The sequence below is a fragment of the Alligator mississippiensis genome, chromosome 5, assembly GCF_030867095.1.
Source record: "Alligator mississippiensis isolate rAllMis1 chromosome 5, rAllMis1, whole genome shotgun sequence".
Classification (NCBI taxonomy): Eukaryota; Metazoa; Chordata; order Crocodylia; family Alligatoridae; genus Alligator; species Alligator mississippiensis.
The window spans coordinates 185,482,773-185,501,726 of record NC_081828.1 but is presented as its reverse complement, the minus strand read 5'-3'; the positions used below and the strand labels follow the sequence as shown (position 1 = coordinate 185,501,726).

The 18,954-nt window shown below is 38.7% G+C and overlaps 1 protein-coding gene across 1 annotated transcript in view; it reads left to right on the top strand.

Moving 5' to 3' along the window:
* Window positions 1-18,440, top strand: part of DNAJC1 (DnaJ heat shock protein family (Hsp40) member C1) — a 203,254-nt gene extending 184,814 nt beyond the window's left edge. The window contains exons 9-12 of the mRNA XM_014608954.3: window positions 984-1,103; window positions 14,362-14,410; window positions 16,243-16,709; window positions 18,203-18,440. Coding sequence (XP_014464440.1) covers window positions 984-1,103; window positions 14,362-14,410; window positions 16,243-16,709; window positions 18,203-18,271 — 705 coding nt within the window. The 3' untranslated portion in view covers window positions 18,272-18,440. The remainder of the gene's footprint in view (window positions 1-983; window positions 1,104-14,361; window positions 14,411-16,242; window positions 16,710-18,202) is intronic.
* The last annotated feature ends 514 nt before the right edge of the window (window positions 18,441-18,954 follow it).

Sequence of the window (18,954 nt, the reverse complement as noted above, 5' to 3'; positions counted from 1 at the left end):
CTGTAATGCAAACTTCTTGATGTATGCCTGTTCATTATCGGAAATGGTGATTAGGAGAGGTATTTGTCAAAAAGGATTCTTTAAAAATAATAGAAATGATAAACTACTGATTATTACAAAAGCCCAGTTCTGTAGTTGTTACTTTAACTGTATTGCAGACTGATGCAGCATCTTTTTTCTTTCCTAAGAGGCATCTCAGCATACAGAGTTTGAATAGCTTAGAATGTTACAGTTATATCTGAGGAACAGTGGTTTCTTGCTTTGCTCAATTCAATTTGGTTGTAATAAAGAAGGAAATTGTTTACAGTTTGCCTTATGCTGTTTGAGTCAAACACTGCTTTACACTTTGGTTATTGGGCCTAGGTGCTCTTTGACAATCTCCAGTTTCTTTGTTTTCTTGGAAGGTATTGGCTCTGGTTGCTGTTTTAAAAAAACATTATATTAATACCTCAGTGAAATACAGAATCAGCACACTCTGTTCCTGGATCGTTCAATATATTAAACAATGCATACATTATTTTTGCTTTGACAAAATGACTGAATTGGGCATACTGCTCTAAAATATACATTCATAAATAAAGTTCAGGAATATTGTAATTTATTTTAATTAAAGGGACTTTTTTTCTTAACTTTTTTCTTTATAAATAATTTGCATGCAAGCAGAATTTCAGCATTATCTAAAACATTAATATTTTAAACTGATTTGATATTTAAATATTTGTTGTTTATTGTACATGTGGTTACACAGGCATCTGTGTATTAAGATTTTTAATAGTTCACTGATGGTGTTCTTTTTATGTTTATCTTCTATGACATGGAGAGAGACAGTGCTAGATAAGGATTCATAACACTATTAAGTTACATTGTTTGTTGTTATCTTCATTATTTGATTAATGTATTTTAAATCTTTTGTTCTATATTTTATCCAACTGAATTTTTTTCCTATTTCCTAACAAAATAAATATTTTACAAATGTTTTACAGGCTCCTGAATGGACAGAAGAGGACCTTAGCCAGCTGACAAGAAGTATGGTTAAGTTCCCAGGGGGGACCCCAGGTCGATGGGAAAAGATTGCTCACGAATTAGGTCGATCAGTGGCAGATGTGAGTTCGCTCAGATTTGCATTGTATGGAGAATGACAAACCAGAACAAGGCAGGCAGTGTAGAAGGCCTGCATAGATGGGGTCCAACATTGTCTTTTGAGAGAGGCTACAATCCTTTTAGGACCTGGAAGTGAACCATTAACTGACTAAGCAAGAAGCAGATGTCAGCCAGTCCCTTGCTCCACAATTAACAGCTGTAACTGATCAGCTGTATGGGGGATTCTGGTGCTTAGAGACCTGAGCTACTGTAACTTGATAACAGGAAAACAATGCCAGTTTTAGTGCTTGTAGTAACTCCTTTTAACTGCAAAATAACATTTGTGAGACTTAAAGATTACATTTCTGTTTAAGCCAGGTCTTAAAAAAATTAGTACAACTCAGCTAATAGTGTTTAGACAGGTGGCTTCCATTCATTAAACTGAAATATTTCTCCAGGACTATAAAACAAATTGTATGAGACTGATATTACTGTTGTCCATTTTTCTAGATTATAGTATAAGGTACTATGTGAAATGGTACTGTGTAGAATGATTAATATCCTTGTTGAAATATATATTTTTATAGCAATATGCCATATATCAAACAAAGTTTGTACTAAGGATTTAAAGTGTTATGATCCTGAAAACCCCAGGGACTAGGCTGTAAAATAATTTTCCTTTTCAAGCAGTAGATCACTAGGACCAGCCCTTTCAATTGACCCTATTCCAAAGGCTCTGGAGGGGTTAATGAGTATAAGGTAAAAATGTTTAATTCTGTTGATGCTCTTTTTGAGGCCTGATGTCTTATATTTATTAATGAAAAATTAGCAGAGAGAATTCCTGAAAAGAAAACTTCTGTTTAATCACAAAGACATGCCTTGTCATATAGGTTACAGTGCATTATCTTTTTATCAATTTATACATTGTTTGGACACAGACATGAAAAGGTAGTTGTTCTTAATTTCATTCTTCTATATAATATTGTTGCTTTAATGTGCGTTTTGGAAACAGAGCACATTCATGCCTATCTTGATGTCATTAACAAGTGAGTTATGTTTTTTTTTTTTTTACAGGCAAGCTATAAGAATTTTGATGTGAATGTGACTGAGGAACTGTACTGTAGAGAGTGAAATATATTGCATTCTGTTTAGAGTCTGGGGTTTCTTGCACTTAACATTACTGACCAGGAAGGGTCTTTTTAAAAGAAAGGCACTTTTATTACTTAATCTTTCTTGGGAAAATAATTTACTGTATACAACTTGATGGATTAACAAGTATGAAAGGAAAGTCTTTTACAGAGACTTTCCTAAAACCTACTGAGCAGAATCTGTTTGACATGGCTTTTAAATTTATTACAGTCTCTCTCATACTAGTGGGTCTTCCAAAAAAATAAAAGAAAACCCTGAGCTAAGAGGCTGCCTTCTATATTCCTCTTCTTCTGTACAGTCTGATTGAGTAGAAAAAAATCCTTCTAAAATATCTTTCATATATGAGGTGTTCCAAACTGTTGCCTATATGTAAGAGCAAAAGAGATGGCCATTTGAGAGAGATGATGTAGCCAATGTGTCCTTTCTCTTCTGATCCATCTGGTGAGATCTAAGAAAGGTAGGTCCTGTAAGAACTGTTGCTGAGCTAGTAAGGAAAACAGAATCTTAAGAGATTTTTTTAATAAGGTGAAAAGAAGTCTGAAAATAACCAGCCATAACATCAATTTCAATTGCCCTAACAGTAAGGTAACTTATGTAAATTGTGTCTTACACTGGGGAGGCTGACCTGTGGCATGCATGATGCCACATGGCATGAGCAGCCTCTGTGTGTGGCACATGGCAGACTGGGGAGGCAACAGGCAGAACAGTGGCAGATAAAACAGGGAGTAGAAAGGCAGAGCATTAGGGTAGGGAACACAAGGCAGGGAGCAGAAAGCTGAGCAGCACGTTGGGTAAGGGAAAGGAATCAGAGTGGGTTTTGGGGAGGGCATGAGGTTAATTTTTGGCATACCTGTCAAAAAGGTTGGCCCCCATGGTCTTACAGTATGCTTGTTTTTTTCTGAACATTTTCCCCTATTGCTGCTGCTTGTGCATCTCCAGTAATGTAGGCAGGTCAGCAGTGGTTGCTATTACCTATGTCACTGTATTGCACAGATTCTCTCTTAACAGTGTTCAGTAGGATGGTGCTTAAAGTGACAGCAGCTGTCCAAACATCTCCCTACACCTGCTCCCTCACAGATGCTTCCACTGTTGTTTCATTGGTGTGAGAAACATTGAAGTTAGAAATTGCCATAGACACAGCTATCAACTGTGAATTTTAGGACCTGGCCATGACATGCATGTTATCCCTTTAAACTTGTCAAAAATGACATGGAATCTTAATTTATAGCCTAGCCTAACATTAGCCAAGCCAGGGAGGTGTTGACTTTGTCCAGTCTAAGAATGAAACAGAACTCTTAATTTGACCTTCGGTGGAAGGTAGGTGGAAACTACAAACTGCTTGTTTTAGTCAATTGATTGCTTTTTTTTTATAGAATAAAGAAGCTTAAGTTTTTACAATAAATTTTGCTTACAGTTTCCTTAGAAATATCAAGAATAGCAAATTTTATTTTTCTTTACATAGACAAAACCATTGTTTTAGGACTTACAAATTAGAGAGCATTTGAATGAAAGGGCATGTTGCTTGCACATATTTAACAGCACTTAGCTAAATAGGTATTTACAAAGGTCATATTTTGATGTAGAAAAAGTGAGATTATTCCCTCCTTTCTGTTGCTTAGTTTTTTAATATCTTGTGATATCATAATGCCGTAGCTTTCGTCAGTCAGCTCAGGTCCTTCAGCAAAAAATGAGCAGAAAGAAATAACTTAATTTCCCCAATGTTGTTTTTTAAAAAAAAAGAAAAGCAAAACCCATGAATAAGGACCAACAACAAAGACCAGCAGAATTTCCTTCTCAATACACTTTTGCAGGTCATCTTAAGCTTCTTCCTGTTGTTAGTGATTTGTGATGCCAAATTGTTCTGAGGTCATGTTTTCTACTGCAGTTCTTAAGCAGAATTAAGTGATTTAAGGAGTATGTTCCTGGGTTTCATCAGTTTGTCAGATCCTTAGTGTTATTTTAAGTTAGTCTTTTGTGTTTTCATGTGCTTACTTTTGTATGTTGTTTTTTTTTAAATTTCCACCCTGACACACCATGTCACATAAGATGCTCTGTGACAGTTTTTAAAGGTGACCCATTTTGTTTTTTTAATTTGAACTTTTTAATGCAAAAAGATATTCTGAAAAGTTTGCTTTTAACCTCTCCTGCCCCCAAAAAGGAGAGAAAAAGAAGACTTTCCTGCTTAGATAAACCTGAAATACAAAGTCAATTTTTCCTTGTTTGTACTAGAGGAAACCTTTGATGTATCAGAGGACAATGAAAATATGTATTGTGAACTCTCTCACTGAAATAAGTAGGCAAAGATATTGAATCTTCTCTACAGAGACACTATATCTCCAAATGTTAGGCATAAAAACTAAATAGTAGAGGTGCACCTATACATCAGTCCGATACCGGATTGGTACCAATATAAAGAAAATTTGCTATGTTGGAAATCAGTGCAATGGGGTTGATAATTTGGCCAATAAATGCCCATGCTGTGTACAGCATGCAGGCAGTGAGGAGCAGAGCCTGGCAGCGTGGAGAGCTGCCTCCAGCTGGTCAATCCGTTGTGGTGAAAAGGGAGTGGGGAGGGAAGGGGTGTGGAGGAACAGATCAACACCCCCTGTGGTAAGGGAGGGGGCAGAGGGTGCCCAGCTGGGGCAGGATAAAACTGAGGCTTGTGGGGGGGGGAGTGGCTCCCACGTTGCTTGCACCCCAGGCAGGTAAGGGGGGGCATGTGTTCCACCTGGATCTGCACAGGGTGGGGGGCTATATGCCTCCTTAAATATTGGCTATTGGTATCGGCCCCAAAAAATCTCTATCTGTGCACCCCTACTAAATAGACATCAATAAAAACAAACACTAGGGGCACCTGTACACATGCAGGGAGGCTGCTCCAACATGCTGTAACTACAGTGTGTTAGAGCAGACTTGATTAATCGAAATGGTAATTACTGTGCTCCAGCAGACAACAGCGTCACATGTATCAGCATCCTCGTGCTGAAAAATGGCAGCAGGGACATTTTAACTAAAGCTTGTGTCTTTCCCCCCTGTCCTGGAGCATGTGTATAAACACCCTATATCAGTAATCTGCCTAAAAGACCCTTTGCTTTTCAGTTGTTCAGCTTCTACTCGTGAGCACTAATAATGTTGTCATAGGCTTCTCATTGTCAAAATAAGTCTGTGTTTATTGTAGGATAACTAACACATGTAAAAATAATGTGAAAAATTCTAGCGGAGACAAGGTATGCTGGTTTTTAGCTTAGGGTATCAAAGTCAGGTCAGAATTCTGCCTATGGTTTACCTCATCTACCACTTCACAGTTAAAATTAACAGTACCCTTTCTTGACTACAGTTTATGGAGGATAGTGTGTGCACGCTAGTTTCTCACTATTAAACAAACAAACTTTTTGCAGTGCTTCAGTCTTCCTGGGTAGATGCACTTAAATTTTTAAGGTAAGCAGCAATGGGAAACAACATTTTTCTTTTAATCAAAAAGCATTTAAAAAAATAAACTTCCAAGCTACCTTACCACATTTAAAGGTGGGGGGAGGAGGGGAAGAGGCATGCTAAATGTTTTTCTTTCCTTTGCAGTTACCTTTTTACTTATTTATGCTTACATCGTTTTCTGTTTCATGCTGAAATATTTAAAGAAAATATCCCTCTAGAAATTCTCATTTATAGTAACATTGTCTACAGAAGAAATCTAAGGATAATTACTCCTAGACCAATGTTAATGCATTTGGAAAAGCAATTCATGCACAGAAGTGTTGGTTGTGACTTGTAAATTCCTTGTGCTGTTGGATTCCACTTTTAGAGATGTCCAGAGGCTGGAGGAGCCCTTGCCGGATAGCTAAGAGCTGGCATAAGCAGTGATATGAAGCCTCCCTGTTCCATGTTTGGCCGAACAGAAAACAAAGGAAGTTCTAGGAAAAGGAGGCTGTAAGAAAGCAGAGTAATCCTAAATTGCTCAGCCACTTGAACTCTGTGCTATGGAATATGTGGTATAGTAGCAGCATGGGAACCTCTTTCCAAAGTAGCTTGTGTGCTGTGCGCCTTTTTATCTTTTTTGAATAATAGTTTGGGTTCAGTCACCACACACACAATTCTGGTTTAACAAACTCAAGTAATCAGTCAGATTGTTCCCACAAGCAGTATCCTGATTCCATAGTTATAAGATCCTTCTAATCGGGTACTTTACTAGGGTATTTGTAGTCTTACCTGGAGATAAATACGTACGGTTCCATCTTTTTCAAGGCCAGAAACTCCATAGCAGTTGTGCCGAGCTGTTTATGGGCCAAAACTTCAGTACCCTTCTTAGAGAATGTACCTTCAGCCTTAGTTTTTACCCTCTGTTTATTTGTCTAAGACAGGAAGTGTACCCAGATAAAGTTTTCACGTTGTACTATGCAGGATTATCACATGTTTTGTATCTATCAAACATCCCATCTCCTGCAGTCTGGCTTTACCGGTTAGTCAGATAACAATAATAGGACATAAACCTTAGTCTAAGCTTTCTTGCTATGCTTTGCTTTTCTTTTCTTGTGGTCTCCTGACAGGATTTCATTACTTTCATCCTGTCTGTCTCCCTGAGACACTGCAAACTACATTATGTCTTTGTAGGAGTTAAGATTCAATTGGCCCTATGACTCCATAGTAATTGCCTTATACATTTTAAATATGTGACATTGGATGACTCAGCAGAATCTGGGGTCCCCTAGGCAGGGCTATCACCCTGTTACAGTTCATTATCCTTTTACAAGGAGGAAGACAGCCTGCTGAGAGAGGCAAACACCCCCAAACCTACAAACATCCTCTTTTGGTTGAAGAACACTTGAAAACTAGACTGGAAGGGGCAAGAAAAACCAGAGGGGCAAACATGGGCAAAAGCAATTAGTATACGGGACAACTTGGGATGAAGGAAGTTTGAGAGATACTGAGATAAATTTAGAAACAGTTTCCTTGTTTTTAGGGTTTCCATTTTGTAGTATGGTTTCTTATATTGATTTAATCAATATTTTCTTGCAATTGGTTAGAGGGACACAAATTTTAGGAAAGAATCTCCCTCAGTTGAAGGGGTGTGTAAATCCCCAAAAATATATATATGCGAAACTGAACCTGGAAACACTGCAGATGATTAGTAGTCATTGCAATAAAACTCTGTAATCTGGTTATTCTTAAATTAAAGTTTCCCACAAAAATTCTTAGTTGCTTTTATGTTCTCCTACAGTTAAAAAGTACCAGAACTGATGGTGATCAATTTTGATAGACGTGTGGTCTAACTTAATTTTATAACTTACCTACATCTCCTTGCAGGTGGAGGTTTATAAGAAACATATGATAAGACCCATAACTCTGACTTCACTGCCTATCACTTTGGCTTTTTGAAGTAAAAATTGTCTTTTTACTATCACTTCAGGAAATCATCCTTTAACCAGCAAGTATACCACCAACTCTAAAATAGACCAGATTAAGCCAGGCTCAGTTTACCCATCTAATTATGTAAAATTGGTAAATAGGAGTATAATGTGAGAATATCAGTACTTACAAACCATGTTAATCCGTCAAAAATTAGTTTACAACCTAATCAATATAACAAGGTCTTATTTTATTTGTAATTGAAAAGTCAACATGACTTATAAAATCATTTTTGTTGCAATTGCCTTGTGGTATTAATTAGATTTGGTTTCTTCAAGTGTTTTGATTATGAGAGGAAAACTGGGTTCAGTTTACCCTAATCAGAGTTCCTGCCTGCTGACCTGGTTACCTGTACAAGTGTTCTCTGTCAGCCTTTACACATCTGTTCTTTGACCCATTTTCCTTACTGAATCTGTAGCTTCAGGCTCAGTTCTTATTCTTGTCCTTTAATACTTAAGGAAATAATTGATCTTAAAAAAAAAAAAAAAATCTGAATTTTCTAAACTGTGTGAGAAATCTGTAACATAAATTAAGAAAAGAGCTTAAAATCTGACATTCCTGTCAAATTAACATTGTTCAGTTTGAAAAATTCTAAGCCTAACAAAGATTTATTACAAGTGATACAAGTAGGTTATTTTAAAGTAAAAAATGTGTATGTGAAATTATAAAATATATGTGACCACACAAGATCTACTTTAATACAGATTAAAAGTTTAAACTGTTAATTTATGTCTTTCAGCAGATGATTTTGGTAACCACAAAGAGCACTCAAATTGTAAAAACAGAGGAAATAAAAACTGGCATGAAAAACAGATTTTAATACGATTATTAACTGCAGGTTTTCTAAATTAAAGGCAAGGAGATCTCAGATTTCATACTTGTGCAGTAATATCATTTGCTTGCCTGAGAGGATGTAAACTGATTCTCCTTGCCTCTGTGGCCACTAATCTCTTGAATTCAGGTTGCAGTAGCAGACTGATAGAGGATTTGCTGTTTGCATGGAAAGAGGGCCAAGTAGGCAGCAAAACAATAGGCAGGTGGATAGATTTAAGCAGGCTTTCCTCATTAGTATGGTGCCTGACAGTGTGAGCTAAGAGGTGTGCAGTTTTATGATCTTCCCCATATGTCAAAAAAAAGTGATGATGAAATGATTAACAGGCTTTGAGATTTAGGTTGAGCTCCTGGGTATATAATACATTTGAACTTGTATGGTTTATAATAAAAGAGCTTGGTTATTTAAAAAAACCCCAAAAACAGTACAAACTAAACTCATTAGCTTATTAGGGAAAACCTCTAAACAATATATGATTCGTAAGTACAAGTTTATTCATTGGACTTGTTTGGGTGTTTCGCCCCTGGAAAACCTGTTTTTATGGATGTTGATTTCTTAATCTGTATTGTACACAGTGAAACATAACATGCTTGTAATATGTACACTTTAAAACCCTAGTTATTGTAATCATGAATCATTGGCAGTCTAATACTGTGGTACTCTAAAACATAAGATTGAAATACCTTGTATATTAATGGATCTGTTGTCAGAACAGTTCTGTGAATCAGAGAAATATTTTTGGGGAAATGAAGAGAAGGTTTAGGCCTAGATCTACAAAAGTACTTAAAATGGGGTTTGGATTAAATTTAGGCTTCTCCAGCTAAGTGAGATCCTCAAAACCCCCACCTATCTTTATGGGTGACAGACTTTTGCCAGTATATTTCCCTAGGTTCCTAAAGTTCTGCTTCTTCATATGCTCAGAGTTGCCTTCATTTTGGAAGGACTGACCAGGTTGGTGCTGTCTCTGGCCTAATATCAAAAGAATCCTCAAACCAGGCCTTTATCAACCTATGTCCATTGAGGTTTCTGTGAGCTTGGAGTTTGGGAGCTGCTGCTGCATGTAATAGTTAAATGTCCTGTTAAAATCAATGGGATTTTTTTTTTTTTTGACAGATCAGTCCCATAGTGGATAGTGTTACTCAGTTTGCTATGTTTTTTGACTCTAGAAAAAGTGGCAACCATCTCAAATACCTGCTATAATTATAACAGGGCTTCAAAGAATATTTTCAATCCTTATGTTAAATAATGGGATCTTTCTGATCAGCAAAATATTAAGTGCTCTTTTTAGGAAGATACATTGTACATATTTCTAGAGCTTTTTTTGAACTATTATATCAAAAACATACAATACTATCTGACCGAATGTTTCACTGAACCCTTAATATTTGAAGCCTGCTTGCTGACTTCTGTTGTTTGTTTCATGAAGTACTGATTTTGGGGTCTGTATCATGTGACGGTTGATAAAGAACTTATTGGCACAGAACCAAAAGATCTTATAGACGGTTAGACTTTGTATGGAAAGGCGAGTTATGTCTACTGTGGAAACACTCCATGCTTGCTCTGTAGTTAGGAAACAACTGCAGTTTGGAAAAAAAAAGGCTTGAGCCTCAATGTCGGAAGGTTTGTAAAATCTCCACCAGGTTTAAAAATCCCACTCCAGCTTCAGAGTAAAAATGAAAATTAAAAAATGCATTTGTTTTTAAAAGTCTTGTCTTCATTAAGACACGTTCTTAACTAACATGATGTAAAATCCTAGTAAAGACGATGAAGTTTGTAGTTTTGCGTGATGTAGCAGGTCAAGGTAAATGGTGAATTCCCTTATGGCAGGATAACTAATGCTCACTAGTTATCCTGCTATGTAAAATCCCAGTGGACAAAAGGCTCTGTAGATTTTACTCTGAGTTAACTGAGAGGAGCCAAGGGTAGCCAGAACAGTGTTGATCTCCCTTAGCTATCTTGCTAGGCAAAATATAATGTCTTTTCTGTCTGATTTTACAGCAGGATTATTAATGCATGTTGGCTTTCTTGCATTTAAAATCTTAGCTTCTTGTCAGGGCCAGCTGACTTGAAGGTATTCAGCCTCTCAAGGTGTTCCTTTACGAGGTCCGCATTGATGGAGGGCAAGGGATCTCCCTCACCCGGACCTCCCTGTCCCATAGCGGACATGGGCGTCCCATGGGACTGATGAAAGACCGACACAAAGTACCCATTTAATAGGTTGGCTTTTTCCTGGGCATCAGTTGTCCCATCTGGCTAGTACTACGGAAGAAAGAGACTTGGGGGTCATCACTGACCATGTTGACCACAAGATGAACATGAGCCTGTAATGCGATGCTGCGGCTAGTAAAGCAACCAAAACACTGGCTTGCATCCATAGACGCTTCTCAAGCAAATCCTGGGAAGTCATTCTCCCCTTGTACTCTGCCTTGGTGAGGCCGCAGCTGAAGTACTGCGTCCAGTTTTGGGCCCCACAATTCAAAAAAGATGTGGAGAAGCTTGAGAAAGTCCAGAGAAGAGCCACGCGCATAATCAGAGGTCAGGAAAACAGACTTTACGATGACAGGTTGAGAGCCCTGGGGCTCTTTAACCTGGAAAAGCGCAGGCTCAGGAGCGATCTGATGGCCACCTATAAGTTTATCAAGGGTGACCGCCAGTATCTGGGGGAACTTTTGTTCACCAGAGCATCCCAAGGGATGACAAGGTTGAATGGTTATAAACTACTGCAAGACCGTTTCAGACTGGACATAAGGAAGAACTTCTTTACTGTCCAAGCCCCCAAGGTCTGGAACAGCCTGCCATCGGAGGTGGTTCAAGCACCTACATTGAACACCTTCAAGAGTAAATTGGATGCTTATCTTGCTGGGATCCTATGACCCCAGCTGACTTTCTGCCCTTCAGGCAGGGGGCTGGACTCGATGATCCTCTGAGGTCCCTTCCAGCCCTAATGTCTATGAAATCTATGAAATTTGCATTGCTTTAGGCTTATGCATGTCACAGTCAGCACTTAACAGCTGCTGAGCACACCAGCACAGCTGCAGCAGCTCCCCCACCCCTTTTGAAACTGAAAGTTTGTCTGTGCCTTAAAAAACATGTTGCAAAGTCTAGCAGTGGGTAGTTGGGCAATGGCAGTTGAAGCTGTCCATGCAAAGCTGTGTAGGTTCTGAAAATGTTATCAGGTTTGAATGCTGTATTGCTTTCAAGCCTGTATGATATGATCTGTGCCTTTGCCAATTACCATTCCCAAGAGAGGAATTGACATTTTCTCTGTTACACTTTCTGGAATATGTAGAAGTCTGCTAAAAGTGAACTTCTGCAAGCAGATTTACATTTCAAAAGTTATATTCTTCAATGAAAGATGTATTCAGTGGTACAAATTCAAGAAAATGTTTTGGGAGAAAACAAGGATGTCATCAAGAAAATAATTTCTCAACTGTTCACTGCTACAGTTGCTGTTTCTGGTGTTAGATTGGAATTTCATTCTTTGGTCTGGTGCAATCAAATGTTAGAAGTGGGACAGGGATAGGTATAGCTTCAATTATTATTTTTGTTCTTTTTAATCATCAAAACACTCAGTGAAAACGCTGATAAATAGGATAGATAACAGAAGACTAGTGACTCTTAAATGTGGATTGTAATACTTTATTGTATTATATTTAAAATGTTGCATTTGTGACATAGATATTGATATATTTATAACACAATATTTGAGAATTGTGTATTAAAACAATGTCAGAATTTTGAACATTCTAATGTATTAGCAGAAGACAGGGTAGATACTAGGGCTGTGCGAAGTTTGATCACTAATTCGATTTGGAGAGATTCAGAAAGATTTGATGATTCAGACATAGACACAGCATTAAATGTTTTTTCTACATACCTCAAGGTACCAAGCGGCTTGTGAACGATGAGATGCTGGGACGGATGGAGCATCCCACAGGAGCGCAGGGGGTCCCCAGTGCGCTTGGCAGCAGACCCAGAAGTGGACCAGAAGCACTTGCTGTTCCACCAGGGAGCATGTGGGGGACCCCTCTTCCAGCCCCCGGCTCAGCGACTGGTATCTCCTGTCTCTGGGGGGGCACCCAGGGTCCCACCATGACTGATTGCCGAGTCCACTTCTGAGTTTGCTGCCAAGCACGTAGGGGGGCCCCCATGCTTCTGTGGGACACTCTATCCGTCTTGCCATCGCAGCGTTCACAACCCATGCCTGGTACCTCGAGGCATGTAGAAAAAGCATTTAAAGCTGTGTCTATGTCCAACTCGCTGATTCTCTGAATCAGCATCACATCTTCAGATTCAGCTGAATCGAATTGGGGTAGTGATCCGAATCAACAAATCGAATCACTGTTCCCGATTTGGGCTGAATCTGAATCAAATGAGGTCCGTTTTGCACACCTGTAGTAGAGATGTTGCTTATTGACTAACTGAATCAGAGAGGCTTAAGTAGGGGATCTCCCTAAATAATGGGGTGGACTTACCAATTTTCACAGGTTGATCGCAGCATAAAGTTAAAATTCTGTAGTCATTTTGTGGTGGCTATGCCCCTTGGCACTGATTTGAGACACTCCGTTGGGAAGGAGGGTCGAGGGGGTGGTTGCCATCTTTGTTGCTGGCTACTGTTCAGCAGTCCTGCCTCTTATCGCTGATTGGTGGAGAGGCTTTGGGGGTGGGGGGAGCTGCCATCTTGTCTTCTTCCCTTCATGTTGCAGCACCTTTTGCTCTTGGCAGCGAGGACCACTGGCTCCCACTGGGGAGCCAGCATTTTACTTCTATTAAGTTTTTTCAGTTGTTGATTTTTGCAGACAATCCTGAATTTCACAGTTTCTGCAAAATCTGTGTAAATGGGAATTAAGTAGGTCCCTTGGCAGAGTAAGCTCACAATACATCAGATGCATTGTTATGCTAACACTAAACAAATTTGCAGCTCCCAGGACTGTTCTAACTTACGATGCAACTACAAGGGACTTTTCTCCCTATTTTTTTCCTTCCTCCCCCACTAACTTCATAAATCTTTTTATTTAAAGAGACCACTTTCAGGTAGATTACGTTACTGTTTCATTGTTTTGAGTGTACATCCTTTCTTGTTTGTACAACTAACCTACTACTTTTCTGAAAAGAAAATTGCAAACATTGGAATATGTATTTCTCGAATTAGTGTATGTTTACATTTTGCATTTTATTCAGCTCATGTCAGTCAATTTAATTTTGTATTTTTCTTCATGTCTAAAGAGCCTGCATTCTAAACAATGGAGTGATTTTTTTTTTCATATGAAAACTGCAAAAACTGTTATTTTTTAAATTGGGCTTGTGACTTTTCTTGCTTATGTGTGATTTAACTGCTTGCATAGGGTATAAAAGAAAGCTCCAAAATATTTATTTTGGCGGGGAAAAAATCAAAGTTTGCTGCTGCTTTTACTTTCACAATTAATTCTAGTTTGACTTCTCCCTCTATACAAGTGAAAATGGCTACTTGGTATGAATGTCCAGTGCAGATAACTCTTTTCCTACTTCATTTACCAGCATTCCAGAATAGCTGACAGCCTTTTTTGCTCATTTTCCAAATTTCTCATGTTGCAAAAGCTGCTTATTCTGGGTTTTGTGCCCAGTAGGATACTGCATCATATAGGGCATGCAGACTTTTTTTATATTGAATACAACTTAGTTTACATCATTTTTAAAAATAAACTATCTGATTCTGCTAAGTCCCAAAGATAAATCTGTTTAACAATTTAAAATTGGCATGGCTCGATTAAGACTTAGAAGAAGAGCATAGTATGATAGCATAGCAGTGTTTTTATGTATTAAAATGCTATTTTGCATAAGTTGTTTGTGACATTTTTAACTATGAAGTGCTAAAAATGCAAGTTTTGAATTAAGCTTTTTTATTTTTATTTTTTAAACAGGTTACTCTGAAAGCAAAACAACTGAAGGAGTCTGTTGCATATAATCCAGGTTTGTATTTGTTTAAAAATAAATTTAGATTTATAGCTATGCTATGAATGTATAGTTCATTCTGCAGCTTTTAGCGTGATCTGTGCAGAGAGAGTTTATGGCCTTCATTGTATGGTCTGTAGAAGTATTGCGCTACACCCACTCATCTGATGCAGAGGCCAACAGGCATTCTGAGCAAGATGTTCCTGTGTAAAGCTGGCTACATAAAGACCATGTCTTCTGTCTTTCTCTGTGGTAGAGATTCCCAAACTTTTTCTTATTGCTTACTCTTCTCCAGATTTACCAGCTGCCCACATTACCCCTACCAGCATATGGTTTATATTTTAACCCTTTAATTGCTAGTTGTTGTGATGGTGGATTTAAATTCCATTATAACACTTTTGGGGGAAGCATTTCAGTATTATTTCCACAAAGGTTCTCCATATAGATTATAATAATGCAGGCTGTCATGATTGTAACAGTGAATTCACACTCGTGAGAGTGCTCAAAGCAAAATGCACTTATTATTTCTAATGCAGCGCTGGAGGACAGAGTTCACTGCACTCCTCAGTAGAACTCTGGTGCAGAAGGAGCTAAACCAGTCATGCACAGGCTTTATTGCGTCTTTTACAACTAGGACAGAGCATAGAAGTATGGTGTCTTAGGTTACTGTAATAAGAAAGCTGGACGTATACTGCACTCAACCAATAAAACATTAGAGTCGTCTCATTTTTCTCAGAATCGTAAAGTTTTATAATGTTCTAAAAAAATTCCAGTCTTGCTTTTTTGCCACTTCTCCTTGAAAAGATTTGGGGAGGAGATAGTAGAATGAGACTGACTTGCAAGTGTGCTGCACTGCCATGGAAATACTGGACAAGGGGGACAAAAATACACATGGAGCAAGCCAGGCAGGATTCACTGTCAATGGGTGGAGAGCGAATGGGGTAAATATGAAAGACAAGAATGAGAGAAAAGAAGAGGGTGATGCTCAAGAAAAAAATAAAGAAAAGAATAACAGAGAAAATGGATAACAATTAGGCAGAGAGATGGATATGAAACTGATTTGGGTATGGATGGAAAAAAAAAAGGATAACAATGAAACAGAAAAAAAGGGAAGGAAAGATGCATGCAATCTTATTTCATGTGTTCATGACCTTTTATTGTATTTCCCTGGGATTTATTCTTTATATGTGAGTTTGAGAAGAATAGATAGAGTGAATATTCTGAGCAGTCATATATGGCTACTCACCATTATGTGATTAGTAACTGGAAAAGCCTTGAAAATGCATTAGGAATTCCATCCAGGAAGAGCACACACCAACTGCTGAAACTTCCTTAAAATGACAAAGGGTTTTTGAACCTGAAAGCTTGCTTAACTATTCTCCGACCATTTGGGTTGGTCTAATAAAAGATATCAAATTCACCCAAAGAACGTTGTCTGTCTTAGGAATGACAGAAATCGTTCCACGTTCTGGGGTCCCCGTGGACTGTGTCCAGAGGGAGTAACTAGCTTTGGGTCTTTGTGAGGAAAAAATATATTTAAAATATTTTAAAATCTAAACTGCAGAAAGTTGCCCTTAGTATTTTGAAACGCTCTGGTGGAAGCCATGCTTCATCACCTCTGCAGTATGCTGTTTTTTTTCCTATTGCTTGATCTACTAGCCCAGGGTGTGAGGGGTTGTGCTACAACTTGTTCCTTCTGTAGTTGTGGCTTCTGGGTGACTCTTTCCTTTGGTATCTCAGTCATGTGAGCTCTGTCTCATAGCTCTCTCAGGTTGTAAATGTGAGTCCCCAACCAATTCCCCTTTCATTTAATTTTTGGTAATGTTTACATATAATGCTGTTCCCAGCAGGTATCATTAAGCTCTCTGAACTTAAAACCCTGGCCCAGATTCCCAAAAATGCCACTGTAAATTTGCCAGACCATATAATCACTCAGCGAGAAAGAGATGATGAGGAAGAAGATAACTATCATGGTGACCCACAGCAGGTGGAGGTTCCACCAGATTACAGGGAGCCCATGCCAAGTGAAACCAGACATCGCAAGCGAAAAACTGCTAAAGCACCTGAAGTGACTCTAGCAGAGATGAAAGAAGTGGCAGAAGATAAGGGTAGAGGAAGACACCAGAAAGACTTTGATAACATGGAAGAGGATGAAGATAGTGATGATGAGAATAGGAAAAAAGAGAAAAGTCGCAGCTCAGAAGAACTGTGGACTCAAAATCAACAGAAGCTTCTTGAACTGGCCTTACAGCAGTATCCAAAAGGAACATCAGACCGCTGGGATAAGATAGCAAAATGTGTCCCTGGTAAAAGTAAGGTAATGTTGCTCTTTTATATGGGATTAGAATACTATTATAACATGTAGAGGGCATTTCCTACTGATTAGCAACTGGCTAAAGGAATTGAGTCCCTAATGAAGCATAGGGTCATTAACCCAGCCTGTTGCTATCTTTCCAGATATGCCCAACTAACTCAGTTATTTCCCTATTAATAATAATATTGATATAAATATGTCCATCACTTAATTGTATTTATGTTCTGTGTGTTGGAATGATTAAGGTGAGCTGTCATATAAAATACCAGTCCTTACCCCACAATTAAGACTTAAGAGGCTAAAAGGAAAATAGATGCAAGTTTTAAAATAAATTCTCATGGTCGGATCTGGTGGTTGAAAATCTGTCCTGCAAACCCTCCCTGCCCCACCCCACCAACAACATGCTGGATCCAGTACCCACTCTGGCCGGTCTGGGACTATGCCACATGCAGCACCTGTTCTGGGACACAAGATGCACATGGTGCCCACTTAGAGCAGTCTGGGATGTGGGGCTCACTTCAGCTGGTCCAGGATATGCACTGCCTGCACCTGACCAGCAGAGTGGACACCATGGGTGCTGGATCCAGCATGCAGAGGGAGTCCCAGACTGGCCCCATATGGGTGCTGCATGCAGCATGGGTTCTGCAACCTGCACACGGGGTCAGTCTGGTACATGCTGTGTGTGGTGTATGGGCCAACCTAAGACCCAAGGGCAGCACCAAGGACTGAATGAAGGGGCTCTGTGGGCTGGATCTTTATAATCTCTTTGAAATTGCCTGGTAGAAAAGCTCTGCACAAAACAAAGATGGGCATTGTGTTCATGATCCATGTTTTTTGCCATGTTCAAAAATAGCCCAGTGGTAGTGGCAATCCAGGTGCTGTACAATTGAGTCTCAGTGCATTAAAGCATCAGGGTGCATTAATCTCACTGGTGTTATGGTAGGGAAGCATACATGTGAGTGGTTCCAAAACAGTCTTTCTGGCTCGGAAAATCATTTCAGTGCATGGGTTCATGGGCTTGCTAGATCAAGATGATAGTAAGGGCTTCTCTGGATTTGAAGGCTGCCAGAACAACAGCTTCCATACACAAGCTGATTCTGGAATAGTCATTTGGTGTTTCTTTGAATGTTCAAAAAAACCCAGAAATGAACAGGGCATTAATTTTTAATGTTAAATGTTTGTTAATATAAGGCAAACTTTCCTGTTTTGTCTGGTCTCTAAAGTTCATCTGATGAAGTCATTATCAGCTATCTTTTGAGAAACCCAAAGTGAAAGGTTTTGTTTTTTTTTCTAACCTATTTTTCATCAAGTATAGATTCTTCTCTCCTACAAGCTCAATACACGGGTAAATATTTTTCTGGGTTTTTTTCTAAAAGTAAAACATAACTTGCAGCTTTATATAGTGAAGTAGCATGTGTACAGTCAAAACAATATGAGGATTCAAATCACAGTTAATATTTTTGAAGATAAATGCTTTCATTTCTTAATTTTTACAGGAAGAATGTGTGGCAAGATACAAGTTGCTTGTCGAACTGGTACAAAAGAAAAAAATGGCTAAAAGCTGAATATTCTAAGCAGAAGAATTTTACTTCTCCTTTTCCAGAATGGGATTATATTTTAAATCTCAGATGCAGTAATTTGCATTTTTGTACCTCAGTATTTCTATACGTTATGTGCCTTAGTATGAGGAAAATATTGATAATATTAATAAATCTGATGTTATGTTGCTTAATATTTTCTGTGTTAAAAGAATCAAAATGTATTTTTTGTATTGGAGAACTGTCTAAACAGACATCTTGTATATAGTCTAGTAGGATAGGTCTTTTTTAGAATATGCAGATAATTTATTGAATGCAAGAATTGATGACTTCAGTGTGAATGAATACACATATCTAAAGTTGGAGTGGCCGACGTGGCACAGGTGACATGGGAAGTTCCTGTATGACGTGACAAATCAGGGAGGGGTCAGGCAGCACAACAGCAGGTGGGCCAGGGATCAAAAAACAGAGCAGCAGATTGCACAGGGAGCAGATAGCAGTGCAGGAAGGGGATCAGAATGGCACATGTAGGGGCGTGTAGGGCTTAACTTGTGGCATGCTTGCCAAAAGATTGGCCTCCACTGATATATAAAGGGTATGAGGCTGGAGTGTCAAACAGCTCTGCCCTGAATCCAGATCCTGACCATAAGGAGCCTTGCAGGCTAGATCCAGAACCAAAAGCAGTGGAGAGGCAAGTGACAGTACAGAGG